The sequence below is a fragment of the Schistocerca serialis genome, chromosome 1, assembly GCF_023864345.2.
Source record: "Schistocerca serialis cubense isolate TAMUIC-IGC-003099 chromosome 1, iqSchSeri2.2, whole genome shotgun sequence".
NCBI lineage: Eukaryota > Metazoa > Arthropoda > Insecta > Orthoptera > Acrididae > Schistocerca > Schistocerca serialis.
In genome coordinates, this window is record NC_064638.1 from 600,660,562 (window position 1) to 600,683,988 (window position 23,427).

The following is a 23,427-nucleotide window of genomic DNA, read 5'->3' on the forward strand; positions in this document are numbered from 1 at the left end:
TTTCAATTACACTTGAATGACTTGTTAACACCCATCCGAATGTGTAACCTGTGATAGGGATGCACACGAGGGCGATTGCCTGCCACTTTCTCCCCACTATATCAACTGCAATGAAGACCATGCCACTTCTTCTTGAGATTGTCCCATGTATCCTGATGAGCGGGCTGTCCAGGATCCAGGTAAACGAAAAATTTCCTTACCCAGACACTCGCAAGTTATTGGCTAGTCGCAAGTCATGCATTCTACCATCTGGCACTTACAGTACTGTTCTTGCTATATCTCACTCAATTTTTCTCCATGTAGGACATTGGCTTGCAGACATGCAACCTAAATTCAGCTCTGAGGTTGAGAAATTGCCCAGTGTCATGGTAGCATTGCCGTCCCCTCATCCAGCTGTGCAACAAGAAATCAAACTCTCGCTCACGGGATGAAGTCACCAGCTACGCAACCGACAGGCTGGAAGGGACAGAAGGAATACTCCCTTGAAGACTTCCTACATCCCTCCAGCCAAACAACACCTGAGTCTTCCTCTTGTAACCAGAAGGGCTCGAAGTAGTCCATCAAAGACACACAGTCTTTCCCTTTGCCGATGTCAAGATCCTCTTCGATGTTGTTGCCACCTGATACATTCGCTTGGCCAGCCTCCGTGTTGCCGATGTGCACCACCAACTGTTTTCCTGCATTGGACTCCATAGGCTGACAGCACCAAGCAAGCCAATTCTTCAGTGGACCTTAGGGAGAAGGATCCTCCTGCCTCTGTACCCTGTAGGAGCAAGTCTTTGCAGACTGGCACTTGGCAGCCGTCCAGGTGACACTGCTTCACATTTTTACTGCATCATGACTCTACTCCAATGGAATGTTTGCTGCCTTCAATCCAACAAAGAGGATGTACAGCTGCTTTCAGAATCGCAACGCCCACTTGTACTCTGCCTTCAGGAAACAAAATTGCATCCTCATGACTGCTTTGAGCTTTCACATTTCTTACCAGTCTGTTTTAACCTTCCCCCTGAAGTCGGCATTCCATCTTATGGGGGAGTCACACTGCTCATACTGGATGGCTTTCACTGTCAACCCATCTCTCTGACTACCCATATTCAAGCTGTTGTAGTTCACCTTTTCCCTCCTAACTTGGCCTTTTCCATTTGTACCATTTACATCTATTTGTCATTTGATGTCACCAGGGCAGCCTTCCTCCAGTTTTTTTTGGCAGCTGCCTCACCCATTTACGCTGCTCGTTGACTTTAATGCATACCATCCCCTTTGGGGTTCTCCCAGAACCTGCCTGAGAGGTGTCCTCTTGGCTGACCTTCTTATTCTACTTAACCTCTTCAGCCTTAACAGAGTAGCACCCACGTTCCTTTCAGACTCGTCGCACACCTATTCACATTTGCACCTACCCTTCTGCGTTACGTAGCTTGCTCATCATCTCGAGTGGTCATTCTTTCTGACACCTCCTCAAGCAACCATTTCCCATTTGCTATCAGTTTGCTGACACCTACGCCACCTGCATTCACAAACAAATGGCTGTTTACTAAGGCTGACTGGTGGCTTTACTCTTCCCTGGCGACCTTCGATGAACAAGATTTCCCTAGGCATGGTGACCAGGTGGAATATCTTACAAACATTATCCTTACTGCTGCAGAATGTTCCATTCCTTGCACTTCCTCCTTACCGCACTGTGTACCAGTCTCTTGATGGTCTGAGGCATACCGTGATGCAGTTTGCATGCGGACACATTCTCTCTGCATTTTTAACCATGATCCTATGATGGTAAACTGCATTCATTATAAACAGATGCATGCACAGTGTCATCACATTCTTCAAGATAGCAAAAAAGCTAGCTGTATTTAATTCACTAATTCTTTTAACAGTTCCACTGCCTACTCTATTGTGTGGGCCAACCTCTGACAGCTCTCTGGAACCAAGATACGTTCCCCAGTTTGAGGCCTGACGATAGCAGACAATGACATCGTGGACCCTATTGTTATCTCAAACACTGTGGGCCACTATTATATGGAAATTTTGAGCTCTTCCCACTATCACCCTGCCTTCCTCCATTTGAAATGAGTGGAAGAGGCTCAAGTGATACCATTCTCTTCTCAGAACTGTGAGTGTTACAATGCCGCCTTTGCTATGACGGAGCTACATCATGCTCTCAGTTCATCCCAATCCTTTGCCCCAGTGCCACATGATGTATACATTGAGATGTTGCAGCACTTTTCTCTTGCGGGCAAGCACTTTCTGCTTAATATGTACAACTCCATCTGGGCAGAGGGCACATTTCCTGGATATTTGCATGAAGCCACTGTCGTACCAATACCTAAGCCTGGTACGGATGAACACCTTCCATCTAGCTACTGCCCCATCTCTCTCACCAGCTGTGTTTGCAAGGTGATGGAGCGTATGATTCTTGCCTGGCTGGTATGGTGGCTCGAGTCTCACAATTTACTAACCCTGCACAGTGTTGATTTTGAGAGCACCGTTCTGCAGTTGACCATCTCGTCCCTTTGTCCATCTATGTCATGAATGGTTTTCTGCGGAAATCCCAGGTTTTTCGATTTGGAGAAAGCCTACGACAGTGCTGGAGGACTGGTATCCTCCATACTCTCTAAACGTGGGGTTTCCGTGGCCACCTGCTCCATTTCGTTGAGGAATTTTTAAAAGACAGAGTTTTCAAGGTCTGTGTGGGTCTGCTTTGTCAGACACCTTTATCCAGGAAAACGGTGTGCCTCAGGGTTCCGTCCTGAGCATCATCCTCTTTGCTTTCACCATTAACCGTATAATGGTCTGTCTCCCACTCGCCATCTTTGGCGTCCTTTTTGTTGACGATTTTGCCATCTATTGCACTTCTACACAGTTGTGTCTCATTGAGCAGCATCTTCAGTGATGTCCTGAATGTCTTCACTCATGGAGCATTGACAATGACTTTGTTTTCCAGTGACAAAACCGTTTGTATGAATTTCTAGCAGCGTAATTGGTTTTTCCCATCATCTTTACATCTTGGGCCTGTTGCTCTTCTGTTTGTTGAAACTCCAAAATTCCTGGGGCTGCTCCTCAATAGGATACAATTTGGTCCTCCCACATGTCTCACCTGGCAGCCCGCTGTACGTGGTCCCTCAGTGTTCTGTGTGTCCTCAACGGTACTTCCTGGGGAGCAGATCGAATCACCTTCCTTCATTTGTACCGGTCCCATATCCATTCGAAACTAGACTATGCATGCTTCTTTTATGTATCTGTATGTCTATCCTTCTTACGCTGTCTCAATACTATCCACCATCATGGCATCCATTTGGCCATTGGCGCCTTTTACACTAGTCCAGTTGAGAGTCTGTATGCTGAAGTGCTGAACTACCGCTGTCCTACCATCGGGACTTTCTCCTCAGTATGTATGCATGCCGTTTGTATGCCATGCATGGTCCCCCATCCTATGCCTCCTTCTTCAATGACTGCTTTGATTGCCAGTATGGGGTGTGTCCCTTTTCTCTGTTACCTCCTGGAGTTCACTCCCATCTCTTGCTCCGGCAGCTTAATTTCATGTTACCTGCAACTTTCCCAGTGGGTGTGAACCCTTCGCCACCTTGGCTCTTGTTCACCTTGGCCTTCATTCGCTTCCTAAGGGCACTACTCCATCCCTGTTCTATTCCCTTCAGTTTCACGACCTCTGCATTGTACTTAGCGGCAGTACTTTTGTGTACACTGATGACTCTTGGACTGTCTGTGGTGTCGGGTGTGCCTTCGTCATTGATGTTGACGTTTTTCGGTATCAGCTTCTGTCACACTGCTTCGTATTTACAGCTGAGCTCTTCTCCGTGTATCAGGCAACACCGTACATCTGATGACACAGACTTTTCCATTATGTCCTCTGCTCGTACTCTATCAGCACCCTTCAAAGCCTCTGTGTGCTGTACACTGTCCACCCCTTAATGCAGCAGGTCCAGGAAATCTGTCACTTGCTTACTCTTGATGGAGTCATTGTGATTATGTGGGTTACTGGTCGTGTCAGTCTGCCAGGAAATAAGGCTGCTGACACCGCTGCCAAGGCTGCAGTCCTTATACGCTATCTGTCAGGAGGGGGTGTCACTTTGGCATTGCCATTGGTCGTCCCTTCATGGAAATAAGCTCCAGGTTATTAAGCCTCTCCCAGTGGCTTGGACTACCTCCTCTCGGCCCTCCCGCCACAAGGAAGTCATTGTAACTAGGTTGTGCATTGGGCACTGCCGTTTTAGCCATTGCGTTTTGTTAAGTGGTGCTTCCCCACCACTTTGTGCACATTGCGCCCAACTTTTAACTGTCCACTATTTCATGATGGAATGCCCTCCTTTTAACCGCTTATGTTCCCATTTGGGCTTGCCGCCTGAGTTATCAGCTGTTTTAGCAAACAACACACGAGCTGTCAACTGCATTTGAGTTTTTATCTGTTGTAGCAATATGGCGAAGGCCATTTAAGTTTTGATTCTGTACCTTCGTTTTTTTTTTTTTTTTGCGGGGGGGGGATTGACGTATAGTCATTTTTATCTCCTCTCTTTGTCTTCGTTCACAGTTTTGACATGGGTACTTATGAGCCTAGTTGTTTTTGCACCCTAAAACGAAACAAACTAACCATGGGTGTTGGCCCATTGAGTAGATATGATTTATGTCCCACCAATTAATGCCTTCAAACGATTAAATTCTGTCTTAACACTTCCTTCATAGCAAAAGATAGTAGTACAGCCTAGAAGCATTATTTTTAAGGAAGTGTGTGATAGAAAATAATGAAGAGCTGCTCTACATTACTTTACAAATGTGTAGAAAGACCAATGGCACACGTGATCCCAGATTATATAAGAAACCCCACTACATGCTTGGGATACTTGTGTGCCACCTGCCACCATCACCACATAAAGAATAGTGCTAACCTGCACACTGGATGGGTGACTAAACAAACTTTAAACTTCAGAAACAAATTATATATTTTACATCTACATACATAATCTGCCAGCCACCATATGGTGTGTGGTAGAGGATACCTTGTACCGCTACTTGTCATTTCCTTTCCTGTTCCACTCACAAATAGAGTGAGGGAAAAACAGCTGTCTAAATGTCTCCATACGAGCTCTAATCTCTCTAATCTTATTTTCACTACCCTTACATGAAATGTGTACTGGTGTCCAAAATTACAGCAACAAACTGCTATTTCTCCATCCTATGTCTAATTCACGATATTATCATACAAACTGTCAACCAGATGTCCGTACGCTCACGTTCTGCATGGAAGAAGGCATTCTGGTCAATGCACAATAATGCCAACGATGAAATCTGGGCACCTATGAAACAACATAGTGTTTGCTGGGTAACCCCACATCCACAATCACTGTGTTCACAACCAAAGACGGTGCAATATGGCACAGAGTTGATGCCTACCAGACACTCTGTGGCCAAGGGCTACAGAAAGAAAGGAAGCAGGAAAGTTGTAAACTGATGTGGGTTGATGGCTTAGTGTGAATCTCTCTTTTTTTCTCAGATGTGGCGACAGTGTATACAGACCAAAACTGTATCCCGAAGACCAGGGCAGAGCCGACCATGTGAGATTTCAGAAGAGATGACCATTATTTGGCTGTAAGGGCATGGCAGTACTGCCTTAGCAATGCACAGCAACAAGTGTTGTGCTTATAGCATCCTCCGGACGTGTTTATCGAGACAACTCCCCCCCTGTGCAGAATGCTTTGGTAGAGTGGCCTTTATTGCAGGAGACCTGCTACATGTCTAACTTCGAAGTATCTAGAGACAAGTCATCAACATGCCACCTAGGCAGCCAAACAGTGGACAATGTTGTTTTCACAGATGAGTCCAGATTTAGTCTGGAGAGTGGTTCTCAAGGGATGTGAGGAGGATCCCTAATGGTGTGGCCATGGATAATGTTGACCACTCAAACTCCTATTCATGAAATTGCATGGGTGAATCAGCAAGGTTTAACTGCTGTCAGATATTGTGATGAGATCTTGGGACCTCATTTGCAGTTGTTGCAAGGTGCTGTGGGCCCAGGCTTCGTATTGATGGATGATAATGCTCAACCTCATAGAGCATGGTTGGCTGATGTTTTCTTGGAAACAGAAGATATTGCACATATTGTGTGGCCTGCTTGCTCTCCCAATTTGAATTCCATAGAGCATGTCTTGGATGCTATAGGGAGACAGCTTGCATCACGCCAGCATCCACCAACAACTCTCAAAGACTGCAAGCAGCTCTGCAGGAAGAACGGGCATTATTGCCTCATGACATAATTGCCTGATGATATAATTCACAGCGTGCCCCATCGTTGTCAGGCCTTTATTGCTGCCAGAGGTGGTCACATCCCATACTGAGCACATTAACCAGTTGTCGGAATGTATGTGCAAATCCATTAAGATGGAAAAAACACACAACATTTGTGTTTATCATTATGCATGCTGCAGTTGTTTAAGTTCTGTATTCTTTACATTGTTTCTACTGTACTATCACCTGTTTATACTGTTTTGTGGCAAAATAAAGGCAACCTTGCAAAATTTCTGTTTGTTGCTTTAATTTTGGACACCAGTGTATGTTGACGACAGAAGAGTCATCCTGCTGTCGCTTCAGATGCTGGTTCTCTACATTTTTCAGTAGTACTCCTTGAAAATAATGTAACATTTCCTCCAGTGATTGCCATTTGAGTTCCTTAAGCATCTCTGTAATATTTTCTTACCGGTAACAAATCTAGGAGCCCACCTCTGAACTGCTTTGATGTCTTCCTTTAATCTGACCTGGTGCAGATCCCAAACACACAAATAGCACTCAACAGTGGGTCACACTAGTGTCCTATATGAGATCCGCTTTAGTGATGAATCACATTTTCTTAAAATTTTCTCAACAAACGAAGTTGAGCATTCAGCATCCCTACTGCAGTCCTTACATGCTCATTCCATTTCATATTGCTGAGCAGTATTACATCTAGATATTTAATCAATGAGACTAATGCTGTAATCAGACATTATGAGTTTGTTTTTCCCACTCTTCTGCATTACCATACACTATTCTACATTTAGGGCCTGCTGCCATTCATCACACCAGCTAGAAATTTTGTCTAAGTCATCTAGTATTTTCCTACAGTGATTCGAGGATGACACCTTCCCATACACCACATCACCATCAGCAAACAGCTGCAGATTAGTGCTTGCCCTGCCCACCAGATCATTTACATATACAGAGAATAACAGTGGTCCTATCACACTTCCCTGGGACACACCTGATGATACCCTTGTCTCTGATGAACATTCACTGTCAAGGACAACATACTCTGTTCTACCATTGAACTTTCACTAGTATTGAACCATTGGCTTCAAAAAGAATAAACAATACACAACATTATTGCAGTACAAAATAAAACCAACTGGGAGGAGAATGTGTATTAAACATTCAGGGAGTTGGTGAAGGTGTGCTAAAACTTTCCCGCTTAGTGGCTATCAAATTGATTTACTGAAGTATCAACAAAATTAGAGAAGCTTACAGCTCGATGAAAGATGTTTTTGAGAAGTCACACACACTTAAAAAGTCCACGTTGTTTGTGGCAGCCACAGACTGGTATGTGTGGTGGTGTTGGGGGTGAGCTGTTATCTCATGATTACTAGAGCATTTTATAGATAGAGCATAATGACTGCAGGTTTGGAAAGCTCAGTTACTCATTAGTCAACCATTTACTTCCAAGTGGATGGTTAGAGAGGTGACTGAGATGATAAGCAGCCTGCCAACATGGGGCTACTGTTACCTGTGTTGCCATTTTGAGAGTAACGTATTGCATGCAGCAATAAAGAGGAGGCTGAAAGAATATTGTGTACTGTGTTTTTGTTGCTCCTCTGGGCATTTTGGGAACAGCATTGATGTCACTGCAGTTCCATCCCCTGCCCCCTTCCCAAACCACTACCTCAAAATCAGGAGATGAGTTCTGTAATGTTCTTGACAAGTGGAAAATAGAGGCAAGATGAACGTTAGTATGTAAGAATTGAATATAATACTCCTACAGTTAATGCCCCATTATAATGACGTAACTCTCAACATTGAGTGAGATATTATCAATATCGCAAGACAGTGACCTACTCACACACCCAGAATTTTTTAAAACTAAAGTTATATTCAGCCGATTGAATACACAGTATTTTAAATGTTTAAATTTTAGGAAGATTTTAATGTGCTATTTACTCAAGTTATACTTCTTTGTAATACTTGTTCAAGAAATTATAAATAATATTGAATTTCATTAATTACTGTTATTGAATATGCTTGGGAATACCTTGCCTGTGCATTTGGAGTGGAGTTAATACTGAAACAGTTTTCAGTTTTAAGAAACTAGATAACACAAATATAGTAACAGAAGATGTGTACTTAATAGTGGAAACCACTAGTTTTGTTTTACATTAACTCATGTTTGCTCAGTTGCGTATAATTGTGTTTCAGATGGAATATACAGGATAGCGTATGAAGAAGTTGATGAAAGTGATGTTAAAATATATTGCTTCCCATCTTCAACTTCTCATTTAGGAGATTTTGAGGAATATAGGTATGTAGATAGACAACTTATTTTTCACATAAGTGTAAAATTTAACAGATGATAGCATGTGAAATAAACAAGTGAGGTCGTTGGTCATTTGAAATAAAAGTGTTTCATTGTTATAAAGATTTTTTATAGTTTTGTTGCTTGTGTCATGGGAATTGAAAGGAAAGTAAAATAGCACAACTGTCAACAAATGTGTCATTAGCAGCTACATTGTCTCATATTGCATCTGCCATTATTATCACTATTGTTATATTGTTACCTTTATTATCAAGAACTTAAAATAATTAACAGTTCTGAGAAAGTAAATTTGTCATTCTATTACTACCACCAATTCTATCTCACCTGTACAGTCAATGTTCACATTTTTCCTCTCAATCTGCAACTATTCAATGAGGTAACATCACTTTACTACAGAAACACTTCTGATGTGTAAGTTTCATCAGTATCTAACACATTTACTAGTTAATAATGTATGGTTGCTGGCTTTGTGCTCATGTTGTACGACTACTAAATTGCAAAGTTCTTGAAGGAATCCCTGTGCTACAGGAGTGGAATCCAGATTTAATGAGGTCAGTTTTAAGTTAAATCACTGTTGATTTGATTATGTCCCCATGTGCCTCTACACTAGAAAAAATTTCAATATCAAAGAGTATGAGACTTTATTTACATTCCCTATCACATAGCACCTGTGACCAAATGATGAGACATGTGCTGCACTATCAGTGAAATGAACTGATACATTATTAGTTATATTGTGAAAAGGAAAGTTGCTACTCACTATATAGTGGAGATGCTGAGTTGCAGATAGGCACAACAAAAAGACTGCACAAATATAAGGCCTTCATCAAAACTAGATGACACACACACACACACACACACACACACACACACACACACTCATGCAAACACAACTCACACACACACGACTGCAGTCTCAGGCAACTGAAGCTACACTGCAAGCAGCAGCACCGGCACATGATGTGAGTGGAGACTGGGTGGGGGTAAGGAGGAGGCTGGGGTGGGGAGGGGGAGGGATAGTGGGGTAGGGGTGGCGAACAGTGACATGCTGTTGGGGAGTGCACAGGGACGAGGTGGAAAGAGGGTGGGCAGTTATGTGCAGTCAGGAGGTTAGATGGAGGGCAGCAGAGAATTGGGGGCAAAGGAGAGAAGTAAAAAGACTGGGTGTGATGGAGGAATGAGAGCTGTGTAGTACTGGAGTGGGAACAGTGAAGGGGCTGGATGGGAGATGACAATTTCTAATGTAGGTTGAGGTCAGGAGGGTTATGGGAACATATTGCAGGGAAAGCTCCTACCTGCAGAAGCCAGAAAAGCTAGTGGTGGTGGGAAGGGTCAATATGGCACAGGCTGTGAAGCAGTCATTGAAATGAAGGATCTCATGTTTGGCAGCATGTTCAGCAACAGAGTGGTCCACTTGTTTCTTGGCCACAGCTTGGCCTTTCATGTGGTCAGACAGTTTGTTGATAGAATGGAGCACAGTGGTTGCAACTTAGTGTGTAGATCACATGACTAGTTTCACGGGTAGCGCTGCCTTTTAATGGGATAGGTGATGTCTGTGACTGAACTGGAGTAGGTGGTGGTGGGAGGAAGTATAGGACAGGCCTTGCATCTAGGCCTATTACAGGGGTATGAACCATGAGATAAGGGGTTGGGAGCAGGGGCTACATAGGGATGGATGAGTATAATGGAGGCTGGGTGGATGGCGGAATATCACTGTGGGAAGGGTGGAATGGATATGGGTAGGACATTTCCATTTCAGGGCACACGCCCCTAGGGGGCTCACTACTCTTTGGTGGGTTCGTGCTTGGCTGCCACGGGGTCCCAGCCATTGCAGCATCTTTTCCCTTCTGTGCTGCATGTCTAAGCCCTTGCTATTCTTTTTCCCCTCCTTTGCGGGACGTGTCTGCGGTGTTATTGGGAATGTACCATAATGTCTGTTGCTGACATAAGAACAATTTCAGCACTGAATGAGATTTTTATTCTGCAGTGGAGTGTGCGCTGATATGAAACTTCCTGGCAGATTAAAACTGTGTACCCGACCAAGACTCGAACTCGGGACCTTTGCCTTTCGCGGGCAAGTGCTCTACCATCTGAGCTACCGAAGCACGACTCACGCCCGGTACTCACAGCTTTACTTCTGCCAGTATCTCGTCTCCTACCTTCCAAACTTTACAGAAGCTCTCCTGCGAACCTTGCAGAACTAGTTCTGGTACGTAGGCCGGCTGGCCTCCATATCCCTGTTCGCACCACCAACCATTTTTCTGTGTTCGATTCCACAGACGGACAACACAAGCTAGCTGATGCTTCTGTGGACCTCATGGGGCAGGATCCTCCTGCTTCTGTGCCCTGTAGCAGCAAGTCTTCGCAGGCTATCACTCAGCAACTGCTGAGGTGACACCCCTTCATTGCTTACTCATTGTGACTCTCCTTCAATGGAACGTTTGCTGCCTTCAGTCCCACAAAGAGGATTTATGGCTGCTTTTAGTGTTGCAGCATCCCCTTGTACTGTGCCTTCAGAAAACAAAACTGCGTCCTCACGACCGCTTTGAACTTCAGCAAGTCTTCCCGGTTCGTTTTGACCTTACCCCTGAGGTCGGCATTCCATCTCACAGGGGCATCATGCAGCTCATACGGGATGACATTCATTGTCAACCCATCTCCGCTACCTATCTTCAAGCCGCTGCAGTTCGCCTTTTCCTTACTCACCGGACTTTTTCCTTCTGTACCGTTTATGTCCCTCTGTCATACGCTGTCACCAGGGCTGACTTTCTTTAGCTTATTGGACAGATACCTCCACCATTTCTGCTACTTATGGTGAGCACTTGAAATATCTTACGAACATTATCCTTACCACTGCAGGACATTCCATTCCTCCCACTTCCTCTTTACCGTAGCATGTCCCTGTCTCTTTTTAAAATACCTAGTTGTCAAGGTGCTTGTGGGTTCTGCCTTGTCAAACACCTTTTCCAGGTAACCAGTGTGCCTCAGGGTTCCGAACAGAGCGTCACCCTCTGTAGCTATCGCCATTAACCCTATAATGACCTGCACGTGCCGGGCATCTCTGGTTTCCTTTTTGTTGACAATTTTGCCATCTATTGCAATTCTCCATGGACTTACCTCACAGAGTGACGTGTTTAGATATGTGTTGATCATCTTTATTCCTGGGGCATTGACAATGGCTTTCGTTTTTCCACTGACAAAACCGTCTGTATGAATTTCTAGTGGTGCAGTTGGTTTCTCCCACCATCTTTACATCTTGGACCTGTTGCTCTTCCATTCTACATCTACATCCATACTCCGCAAGCCACCTGACGGTGTGTGGCGGAGGGTACCTCGAGTACCTCTATTGGTTCTCCCTTCTATTCCAGTTTCATATTGTTCATGGAAAGAAGGATTGTTGGTATGCCTTTGTGTGGGCTCTAATCTCACTGATTTTATCCTCATGGTCTCTTCGTGAGATATACGTAGGAGGGAGCAATATACTGCTTGACTCTTTGGTGAAGGCGTGTTCTCGAAACTTCAACAAAAGCCCGTACCGAACTACTGAGTCTCTCTCCTGCAGAGTCTTCCACTGGAGTTTATCTATCATCTCCATAACGCTTTGGCGATTACTAAATGATCCTGTAATGAAGCGCGCTGCTCTCTGTTGGATCTTCTCTATTTCTTCTATCTCTTCTATCAATCCTATCTGGTACAGATCCCACACTGCTGAGCAGTATTCAAGCAGCGGGCGAACAAGCGTACTGTAACCTACTTCCTTTGTTTTCAGATTGCATTTCTTAGGATTCTTCCAATGAATCTCAGTCTGTCATCTGCTTTACCGATGATCAACTTTATATGATCATTCCATTTTAAATCACTCCTAATGCATACTCCCAGATAATTTATGGCATTAACTGCTTCCAGTTGCTGACCTGCTGTATTGTAGCTAAATGATAAGGGATCTTTCTTTCTGTGTATTCGCAGTACATTACACTTGTCTACATTGAGATTCAATTGCCATTCCCTGCACCATGCGTCAATTCGCTGCAGATCCTCTTGTATTTCAGTACAATTTTCCATTGTTACAACCTCTCGATATACCACAGCATCATCCGCAAAAAGCCTCAGTGAACTTCCGATGTCATCCAAAAGGTAATTTATGTATATTGTGAATAGCAACGGTCCTACGACACTCCCCTGCGGCACACCTGAAATCACTCTTACTTCAGTAGAATGACATGCTGCGTTCTGTTATCTAGGAACTCTTCAATCCAATCACACAATTGGTCTGATAGTCCATATGCTCTTACTTTGTTCATTAAACGACTGTGGGGAACTGGATCGAACGCCTTGCGGAAGTCAAGAAACATGACATCAACCTGTGAACCCGTGTCTATGGCCTTCTGAGTCTCATGGACGAATAGCGCGAGCTGGGTTTCACATGACAGTCTTTTTCTAAACCCATGCTGATTCCTACAGAGTAGATTTCTAGTCTCCAGAAAAGTCATTATACTCAAACATAATATGTGTTCCAAAATTCCACAACTGATCGACGTTAGAGATATAGGTCTATAGTTCCGCACATCTGTTCGACGTCCCTTCTTGAAAACGGGCATGACCTGTGCCCTTTTCCAATCCTTTGGAACGCTACGCCCTTCTAGAGATCTATGGTACACCGCTGCAAGAAGGGGGGCAAGTTCCTTCGCGTACTCTGTGTAAAATCGAACTGGTATCCCATCAGATCCAGCGGGCTTTCCTCTTTTGAGCGATTTTAATTGTTTCTCTATCCCTCTGTCGTCTATTTCGATATCTACCATTTTGTCATCTGTGCGACAATCTTGAGAAGGAACTACAGTGCAGTCTTGCTCTGTGAAACAGCTATGGAAAAAGACATTTAGTATTTCGGCCTTTAGTCTGTCATCCTCTGTTTCAGTACCATTTTGGTCACAGACTGTCTGGACATTTTGTTTTGATCCACCTACTGCTCTGACATAAGACCATAATTTCTTAGGATTTTCTGCCAAGTCAGCACATAGAACTTTACTTTCAAATTAATTGAACGCCTCTCACATAGCCCTCCTCACACTACATTTCGATTCACATAATTTTTGTTTGTCTGCAAGGCTTTGGCTATGTTTATGTTTGCTGTGAAGTTCCCTTTGCTTCCGCAGCAGTTTTCTGACTCGGTTGTTGTACCACGGTGGCTCTTTTCCATCTCTTACGATCTTTCTTGGCACATACTCATCTAACGCATATTGTACGATGGTTTTGAACTTTGTCCACTGATCCTCAACACTATCTGTACTTGAGACAAAACTTTTGTGTTGAGCCGTCAGGTACCGTATTTACTCTACTCGAATCTAAGCCACACTTTTTTTCCAGTTTTTGTAATCTAAAAAAGCACCTGCGGCTTAGAATCGAGTGCAAAGCAAGCGGAAATTCTGAAAAATGTTGGTGGGTGCCGCCACAACTTACTTCTGCCGTCGAATATATGTAGCACTACACAGGCATGCTTTTTAGGCACAAAGATAAATACTGGCGCCAAAACCTGTGCGTCAGTAAATAAATTTAAAAAAAAAGGTGGAAGACGAGCTATTTTCTCCACCCCGAGTTTCAACCACTGCATTTTCATACATTATCCAACGAAGTAAATACAAATTCCGTATTGTTCATCTTAGAATGTAGCAGCATTTCAATGTACTACGAAAATCTGCCTGCAAGACTGTTTGGGATGTTTGTCAATATGGCCAACTCTACGTTCTGAATTTTTTCCTATCTGTGAGAAGAGATGGTTGCTAATTGGAACTTTTATAAATTGTGAATCACATGCAGTATTCTCGTCACCATAAGAATAATATGCATATAAACATTTTGCTATGTATTGTTTAATGTTTGCTGCTATCTCATTTAAATCCTGTCTGCCTAATAAACTACAAAACTAGAGTGAGACAACAGCAAACACGGAAGAATATACATATCATGTCATGTTTATATTCAGATTATTCTTATGCTTAATAGTGATACAGTCAGAAATGGAGCACGGCAATTGACTAGATTTTTAAATCTAAGATGACTCTAATTTCTGTGTAGAATGTAATGTACTAAAGAGGCACCTGCAAAGATTTTCAAACGGTGAAAATTTTTCGCTAGCTCTCGTTCAGAACATCTTCTATCATACGCAGTCTATTAGTTGGTTGTTGTTGATCATTATCAAAGAAAGCAGCAGTGTAAGTAACAACAAATAGCAGTTTCTTACCAGTGTTTCGTTAATGAGACGATTCCTCCCCCCCCCCCCCCCCTACCCCTTAAAAAAAAGGGGGGGGGGGGCGGCGGTAGCGCGCACAAAAGCAAGCCATGCCGCGAGCGGCGACAGGTCGTAAACACGCACTATCAGAATGCGACAAACAATGCATGACACAGTACAGTAATGCATTTTCAGCTTAGAGTGATAAACACCTATAACAAAGAAAACTGCGCTTATCAGATCAAAGAAAAATAAACAATCAATTCAAACCAGATGAAGCACGTGGAAAAGGAAGGGTACCCATATAAAAACGGACGGAGCGCCTGACGCATAGCAGTGGCTACCTGGTAAAGCTTAACTGCTAAGCTTACGACTCGAACCAAACTACTGTAGCTCTATCGTCATTCATTCGACCTAAATTGAGTCTCATATTAAAATGGACCAACTTTGTTACGATTTGGAGATGCGGCCTATAATTTTTCTCTCTCCTTGAATTTCGAGTCTCAAATTTCAGGTGCGGCTTAGATTCGGGAAATTTTTTTTTCCCTTGATTTCGAGTCTCAATTTCCTTCAATACTATTGCACTTCTTATCGCTATAAACACGCCTCCCCCTTCACTGTCCAGCCTGTCCCTGCAGTATACATTCCAATCTGAGTTTAGGATTTCATTACTGTTTACGTTTGGATTGAGCCAACTTTCTGTCCCTAGTACTATGTGGGCATTGTGACCGTTTATTAATGAGAGCAGTTCTGGGACCTTTCTGTAGACGCTCCTGCAGTTTACTATTAGCACATTAATATTGTTATTCCCTGTTGCATTTTGCCTACTCCTACCTTGCCGCGTCTCAGGAGGCGTCTTGTCGGGCCTTGGGAGGGAATTCTCTAACCTAAAAAACCCACATGTGCACTCCACACGTACTTCATTACCCTTGTAGCCGCTTCCTGCGTGTGGTGCACGCCTGACCTATTCAGGGGGACCATACATTTCTCCACCTGATAGTGGAGGTCAAGAAATTTGCACCCCAGATCTCCGCAGAATCGTCTGAGCCTCTGGTTTAAGCCTTCCACTTGGCTCCAAACCAGAGGACCGTGATCGGTTCTGGGAACGATACTGTAAGTAGTTAGCTCAGATTCCACCCCGCGAGCGAGGCTTTCCGCCTTCACCAACTCCGCCAACTTCCTGTACGAACTGAGGATGACCTCTGAACCCAGACGGCAGGAGTCATTGGTGCCGACATGAGCAAAAATTTGCAGTCGGGTGCACCCAGTGCTCTCTATTGCCCCCGCCAGGGCCTCCTCCACATCTCGGATGAGACCCCCCGGCAAGCAGACAGAGTGAACACTGGCCTTCTTCCCCGACCTTTCCGCTATTTCCCTAAGGGGTTCCTTCACCCGCCTAATGTTGGAGCTCCCAATAACTAATAAACCCCTCACCCCGTGTGCCTGCTCGGACCTTGCTGAAGGAGCGGCCACATGTCCACTCACAGGCAGAGCGGGCGATGCCACACGGCCAGCCTCCACGTTGACCCTTCGCCTCGTGCGCCGCGAATGCCGCTGAAGCCCACCACTCCCCTTGGGGAGAGAGTAGCTTAACCGCGCACGGTACCCGCGAAGATGTCTCGACAGCAGGGACAGTGGGTGAAGCATGTAACACCTGGGGTGTACCATTCGACGCACCAGACTCCCCACTGCCACTACACTCCGAGGCAGCAGGCTGTAGAGGGCTGACCGCGGCCATCAATACGTTCAGCTGTTCGCGAACAGTGGCCAGCTCCTCCTGCGTCCATACACAGCAGTCACACATACTATCCATCCTAAGAAATCAATTTACTGTAGAGAGTTAATCAACTTTTAACTAGACTGCTAATTCACTAAAGGCGGCTGATAGTTGACTAACCTGTGGTTACTAGACACTTCTTGTAGAAAACAATGAAAATAGCACTACCTGTCTCTGGACTGTATTGAAAACAAACACTAGCACTACTGGCACTATGGTTGACTAAAGGGACTCTCTCTGACTGTATTCAAAACAAACACAAAATCTATGGAACACTATTGCTAGCACTCGACAATTAAAGCTTCCTAAAAGCAAAAACACACGGAAGAAGTGACAAGTAAGAAAAATACAGTTAATACTTAAATTAACGTAGCTCGCTGCACAGCAGAAGTGATGCAGACGGCAGTTACGACGACACTGACACTGAAACTATGAAATTCCTGGGGCTCATGCTCAGTAGTAAACTCTTTTGGTCCTCCCACATATTTTACCTGGCAGCTAGCGGTCCCTCAGTGTCCTACATGCCCTCAATAGTACTTCCTGGGGTGCAGATTGAACCACCCTTCTCCGCTTGTTCCGGTCCCTTGCCTGTTGAAAACTAGACTATGGGTGCTTTGTTTGTGTGTGTGCATGTCCATCCCTCTTACGCCGTCTCAACACTATACACCATCATGGCATCTGTTTGCCCACTGGCGCCCACTACACGAGCCTGGTTGAGAATCTGTATGCTGAAGGTGCTGAACTACCACTGTGTTACTGCTGTCACTTTCTCCTCAGCAGATACGCATGCCGTTTGTATGCCATGCATGGTCCCCCATCCTATGCCACCTCCATCGATGATTCCCTTGATTGCCAGTAGGGTGTGTCCCTCTTTTCTGTTACCTCATGGAGTTGCTTTCGGCACTTCCCCCAGGGGCTTAACTTCACACTACCTGCAAATTTCCCAGTGGGTGTGAACCCTCCACCACCTTGGCTCCGTGAAGCCGCCCCTGTTTACCTTGGCCTTCATTCGCTTCCTAAGGAACGATCTCTCTCTGTCACCTTCAGTTTCATGAATTTTGCGTGGAACTTAGTGATAGTACCTTTGTTCCACTGATGGCTCTCTTATTGTCTGCGGTGTCGGGTGTGCCTTCGTCATTGGCACCAACATCTTTCAATATCGTCTATGGCAGCTGAGCTCTTCACCCTGTAGCAGAGCACAGAGTACATCCGGTGGCACAGACTTTTCGATTGTATCCTCTGCTCAGACTCTCTCAGCACCCTTCAAAGTCTATGTACGTTTTACACTGCCCATCCGAAAGTGCAATGGGCCCAGGAAAACTGTCAGTTGCTCACTCTTGGTGGCGCCACTGTGATGTTGGTGTGCCATGTTGCACTGTCAGGAAATGAGGCTGTTGACACTGCTGCCAAGGCTGCAATCCTTGTACCTCAAGCCACTAGTTCCTACATTCCCTCCAATGATCTCGGTGTTGCCATCTGTCAGGAGGTGGTGTCCCTTTGGCATCGCCATTGGTCCTCCCTTCATGGGCCTAAGCTCCAGGTTCTGAAGCCTCTTCCAGTGGCTTTGATGACCACCTCTCAGCCCTTCCACTGGGAAGCGGTCATTACAACTAGGTTGCGTACTGGGCACTGCTTTTTTAGCCATCGTCTTTTGTTAAGTGGTGCTCCCCCACCACTTGGTTCACATTGCACCCAACTTTTAATGCCTGCCACTTCCTGACGGAATGCCCATTTTTTTACCGTTTGGGTTTGTTGTCTGAGTGATTGGCCGTTTTAGTAAATGACTCAGGGGCTGTCTGCCGCATTTTACTTTTTATCCGTCTAAACAATATGGTGAAGGTCATTTAATTCTTAGTTTTGGACCTCCATTTCTGTGTGGCATCTTCTGCAGCTCTTTCTCTGTGCCTCTGTTTTTAGTTGTCTTCTCTTATGCCAATTGGGATTTATGCATAGTCGTTTTTTAACTCCTCTTTGTCTTTGTGCTCTATAGTTTTGACTTGGGCATGTACGACACCAGTTGTTTTTGTACCCTAAAACAAAGCAAAACAAAGCAATTTCAGAGCATGACGAGAGGTAGGCAAAACCCTGGCAGAGAATATAATTCATTTGCTCCAGTCCTGGTTGATACTGAGTTATGAAGAGAATGCTCCTCTGTGGCCGGATGGTGGGAATTTGTAAGGTGGTGGGAAACTGGAAACATAAGGCATGGGAGATTAGTTTTTATACAAGGTTGGTACAATAATTACAGTTTGTGAAGGCTTTAGTGAGACCCTTGGTATATTTCGAGAGGGAATACTCATCGCTCCAGATGTGACAACTGCAGGTGGCTAGGCTGTATAGAAGGAACTTCTTGGTATAGAATGGGTGGCAACTGTCAAAGTGGAGGTATTACTGGTGTTTAGTGTTTTGGTATGGATGGAGGTACTGATGTAGCCATCTTTGAGGTGGAGGTCAACATCTAGGAAGGTGGCTTGTTGGGTTGAATAGGACCAGGTGAATTTTTGTTGTGCCCATCTGCGACTCAGCACCTCTGCTGTATGGCGAGTAGCAACTTTCCTTTTCACAATATTGTTACTTTTCATCCTGGATTTTCCATTGTTTGATGCATTATTAGAGTATTTGAGAATGCATTTATTGGTGACGTACTGTCAGAAATAATTAAATTGTACTATGTTAAAAGACAATTACATTTAACACGTTCACTGCCACTGTAATTGGCCTTGCTTTGCCACGTAACCAATATTTTTCTTAATAGAATCTGAAAATATATTGCTAAAAGTAATATAACATGTATTTATTTTATAAGTACACAATCAAATTTACTCTCGTGAATCAAAGTTGTTTTGGGGCGCACTAAGGCGTCAGTGGCATATCAGGCCATATTCTGTAGCGGGTGGCCGTGGACGCGCCAATGCGTCTAGTGTATTGTTCCTGGTTAGTGTGACAGTTTAGGTTACTACAATTTCATTTTATATTCATAAATGAAACGAAACATCCTACTGACAAACGACATATTTATTGGACAAAAAATATAGTAGAAACATTCAAATACAAACACAAGATCTCGAAGAAACTTCTGAAATAAAATGTATGTCAAATCTAAGAAAAATACAATCTAGAGCTTTATCCATTACACTCTCAAACAAATAAAATAAATACAAAGTTTACGAATAGTACCGACACATAACTGTCGAAAAATAAATGAGCAACGAAAGTGCTATCTGCCTTTAGAGGTGGTGAATAACACAACAATTCAAACAATATCCTGCTTTATTTGGGCAATCTAGGCACTCGTAAATCGTGTCTGTTCGTTGTCCACGGCTGGCGCATGATCTGCACTTTTTTCGCGGTGTTTTTGATTTTCCATTTGATTCTCGTTTTACCACAACATGTTGGGGATTTCGGACTGGCCGTTCTACCTGCTTTCGTGGCAATAGTGCTCTTATAATACTGAGTCTAAATTCTTGGAGGGGCATTTTTGTGCCACAATATTTATTGTGTAGGGCATGTGCGTTTGTCAGTATCATTTCCACAACGTGGATAAAAAGTTTCTTGTACCAGCGTATGGTTTTGCGTTCCGAGAGGTAATATGATAACATCTGATCGTGCCGATCAACTCCCGCCATAAATTTATTGTAGTTTACAATGGCCAAGGGCTTAGATTTCTTCTCCTTTCTTTTGGTTTCAACCTCAACCATTTCATTTGTAAATGCATTAGAAATGTAGCAAACCTCCCTCTTATCACGCCACTTACCTATCATAACTCCTTCCGCAAATCTGGCAACGGCTTCACCTTTTCGTAGTTTTGCTTCCTGTATTTCCTTGGGTGTATCCTTCCTATTCGCCCTCAGAGTTCCCGTGCAGTGGGTCTTCTTATCCAGGAGCAGCTTTGCCAATGCGAAGCTGTTATAGTAATTGTCCATGTACACATGGTGACCAGCATTCAACTTTTCATCTAGTAAATGAAGAACAATTTTTTGCGCATGGCCTCTTCCTCCTAAATCGTCCAGCATGCCAGTGTATACCGCGAATTTTAGGACCATTCCAGTGGGAGTTGTCAAAATATATAGCTTTATGCCATATTTGTGCTTTTTGTTTTTGATGTATTGGCGGAAAAGTAATCGTCCACGCCAAAGGATCATTGATTCGTCCAGAGACAGTTCCCGTCCAGGGTAGTAAACTTGGCACATCCTTTCATTGAAAAAATTGATAACGGGACGTATTTTATACAACCTGTCGGATGGTGTTGGTTTGCCCTGTTTTGGATTTTCAGAAAAGTGTAATGCACGTAGTATTAGCAGAAAACGATTTCGTGAAATACTATCGGCAATTCCTTTCACGTTGAATAAAGCGTCCTTTTTCCAATAGTCCTGCAAATTCCTCATCTTTACATTTCCCATGTGCAGGAAAACTCCCAAGAACACTAACAATTCGCCAACAGTCACATCTTTCCAACAGTTTATTCGTGATTGTCCTTTGGTTCCCGCAGAAAGGAATAATTCAATCGCGTTTCGATTTGTTTCTTCTACAACTGTCAATAGAAATTCGTCCGTCAGCAAAAGACGAAAATAATCTAAGGGAGTGTTTTCCGTCGGTTGAATAAGCAGTCCCTCATTTTTTATAAATGGGCAATTTATCATTCCAACTGGCTCTCTTTCCCACGCAACAGTTGTATCAGCTGCGTTATCTCTTGTTACCACTCCTTCTGCCATTTCCCTGTCGCTAGGATTCACAGCCATTTCTACAGTCTCATCTAAAACAAACTCGGCTCCGTCAGACTCTTCACTGGATTCCACGCCGTCCTCCTCACTGGCCAGTTCCGTTTCCGAATCGCTTTCTTCTAATATTCGTAATAATTCCGCATCCGTTAGTTTTTGTACGTTTCTTGTGTCCTGTGTTTTACGTTTCTTAGGTTCTGAAGGGCCCGCCGTGTCACGATTGTCTTCCATTTTCAGTCCCACAACAGAGAAAAACTGTAGGGAAAACACACGAACCGCACCCGCAAAAATTGAAAACAATACGTTCTTAGAGTGCCTGCGCAATGAACCACACCGAATGGCTGTGCCCGACTAAACTGTGGCGCTGAGAAACAGCTGAGTGTCTCGCCGCGCAGGCGCGTCGACGGCATATGCACTAGTATCGGCCGGACGCGCTGGTGCGCCGATGGCAGTGAACGTGTTAACATTGCTAAAATAGAGTATGGCTTGAGAGGACTGTAATATCTTACAAAAAAATATGTATGACATAACTTACCATGCTGAGACAGGTGTGAGTTCTCCAATGCGACAATCATGGCTCAGTCCTCAGCTGTCTCTCCTTCATCTACCTACCATTCATCTTTCCATTCACCTCTCTCTTTTCCTCTTGTCCCTTTTCTTCCTCTTACACCTACCTAACAGATCAAAACGAAAATTTCTGTTCTGACACTGACAATGTTGAGTGTTTATGGAAAAAGTTCAAGGCAATCGTAAAATGCGTTTTAGACAGGTACGTGCCGAGTAAAACTGTGAGGGACGGGAAAAACCCACCGTGGTACAACAACAAAGTTAGGAAACTACTGCGAAAGCAAAGAGAGCTCCACTCCAAGTTTAAACGCAGCCAAAACCTCTCAGACAAACAGAAGCTAAACGATGTCAAAGGTAGCGTAAGGAGGGCTATGCGTGAAGCGTTCATTGAATTCGAAAGTAAAATTCTATGTACCGACTTGACAGAAAATCCTAGGAAGTTCTGGTCTTACGTTAAATCAGTAAGTGGCTCGAAACAGCATATCCAGACACTACGGGATGATGATGGCATTGAAACAGAGGATGACACGCGTAAAGCTGAAATACTAAACACCTTTTTCCAAAGCTGTTTCACAGAGGAAGACCGCACTGCAGTTCCTTCTCTAAATCCTCGCACAGACGAAAAAATGGCTGACATCGAAATAAGTGTCCAAGGAATAGAAAAGCAACTGGAATCACTCAATAGAGGGAAGTCCACTGGACCTGACGGGATACCAATTCGATTCTACACAGAGTACGCGAAAGAACTTGCCCCCCTTCTAACAGCCGTGTACTGCAAGTCTCTAGAGGAACGGAGGGTTCCAAATGATTGGAAAAGAGCACAGATAGTCCCAGTCTTCAAGAAGGGTCGTCGAGCAGATGCGCAAAACTATAGACCTATATCTCTGACGTCGATCTGTTGTAGAATTTTAGAACATGTTTTTTGCTCGAGTATCATGTCGTTTTTGGAAACCCAGAATCTACTATGTAGGAATCAACATGGATTCCGGAAACAGCGATCGTGTGAGACCCAACTCGCTTTATTTGTTCATGAGACCCAGAAAATATTAGATACAGGCTCCCAGGTAGATGCTATTTTTCTTGACTTCCGGAAGGCGTTCGATACAGTTCCGCACTGTCGCCTGATAAACAAAGTAAGAGCCTACGGAATATCAGATCAGCTGTGTGGCTGGATTGAAGAGTTTTTAGCAAACAGAACACAGCATGTTGTTATCAATGGAGAGACGTCTACAGACGTTAAAGTAACCTCTGGCGTGCCACAGGGGAGTGTTATGGGACCATTGCTTTTCACAATATATATAAATGGCCTAGTAGATAGTGTTGGAAGTCCCATGCGGCTTTTCGCGGATGATACTGTAGAATACAAAGAAGTTGCAGCATTAGAAAATTGTAGCGAAATGCAGGAAGATCTGCAGCGGATAGGCACTTGGTGCAGGGAGTGGCAACTGACCCTTAACATAGACAAATGTAATGTGTTGCGAATACATAGAAAGAAGGATCCTTTATTGTATGATTATATGATAGCGGAACAAACACTGGTAGCAGTTACTTCTGTAAAATATCTGGGAGTATGCGT

General features: G+C 44.0%; 1 protein-coding gene across 3 annotated transcripts in view; it reads left to right on the forward strand.

Annotated features, from left to right (window-relative positions):
* Positions 1-23,427, forward strand: part of LOC126477140 (dipeptidyl peptidase 9) — a 213,278-nt gene that overhangs the window by 63,063 nt on the left and 126,788 nt on the right. For all 3 annotated transcript variants that reach the window (XM_050103594.1, XM_050103595.1, XM_050103597.1), the window contains one exon: positions 8,446-8,548. In XM_050103594.1, the coding sequence (XP_049959551.1) occupies positions 8,446-8,548 (103 nt within the window). The remainder of the gene's footprint in view (positions 1-8,445; positions 8,549-23,427) is intronic.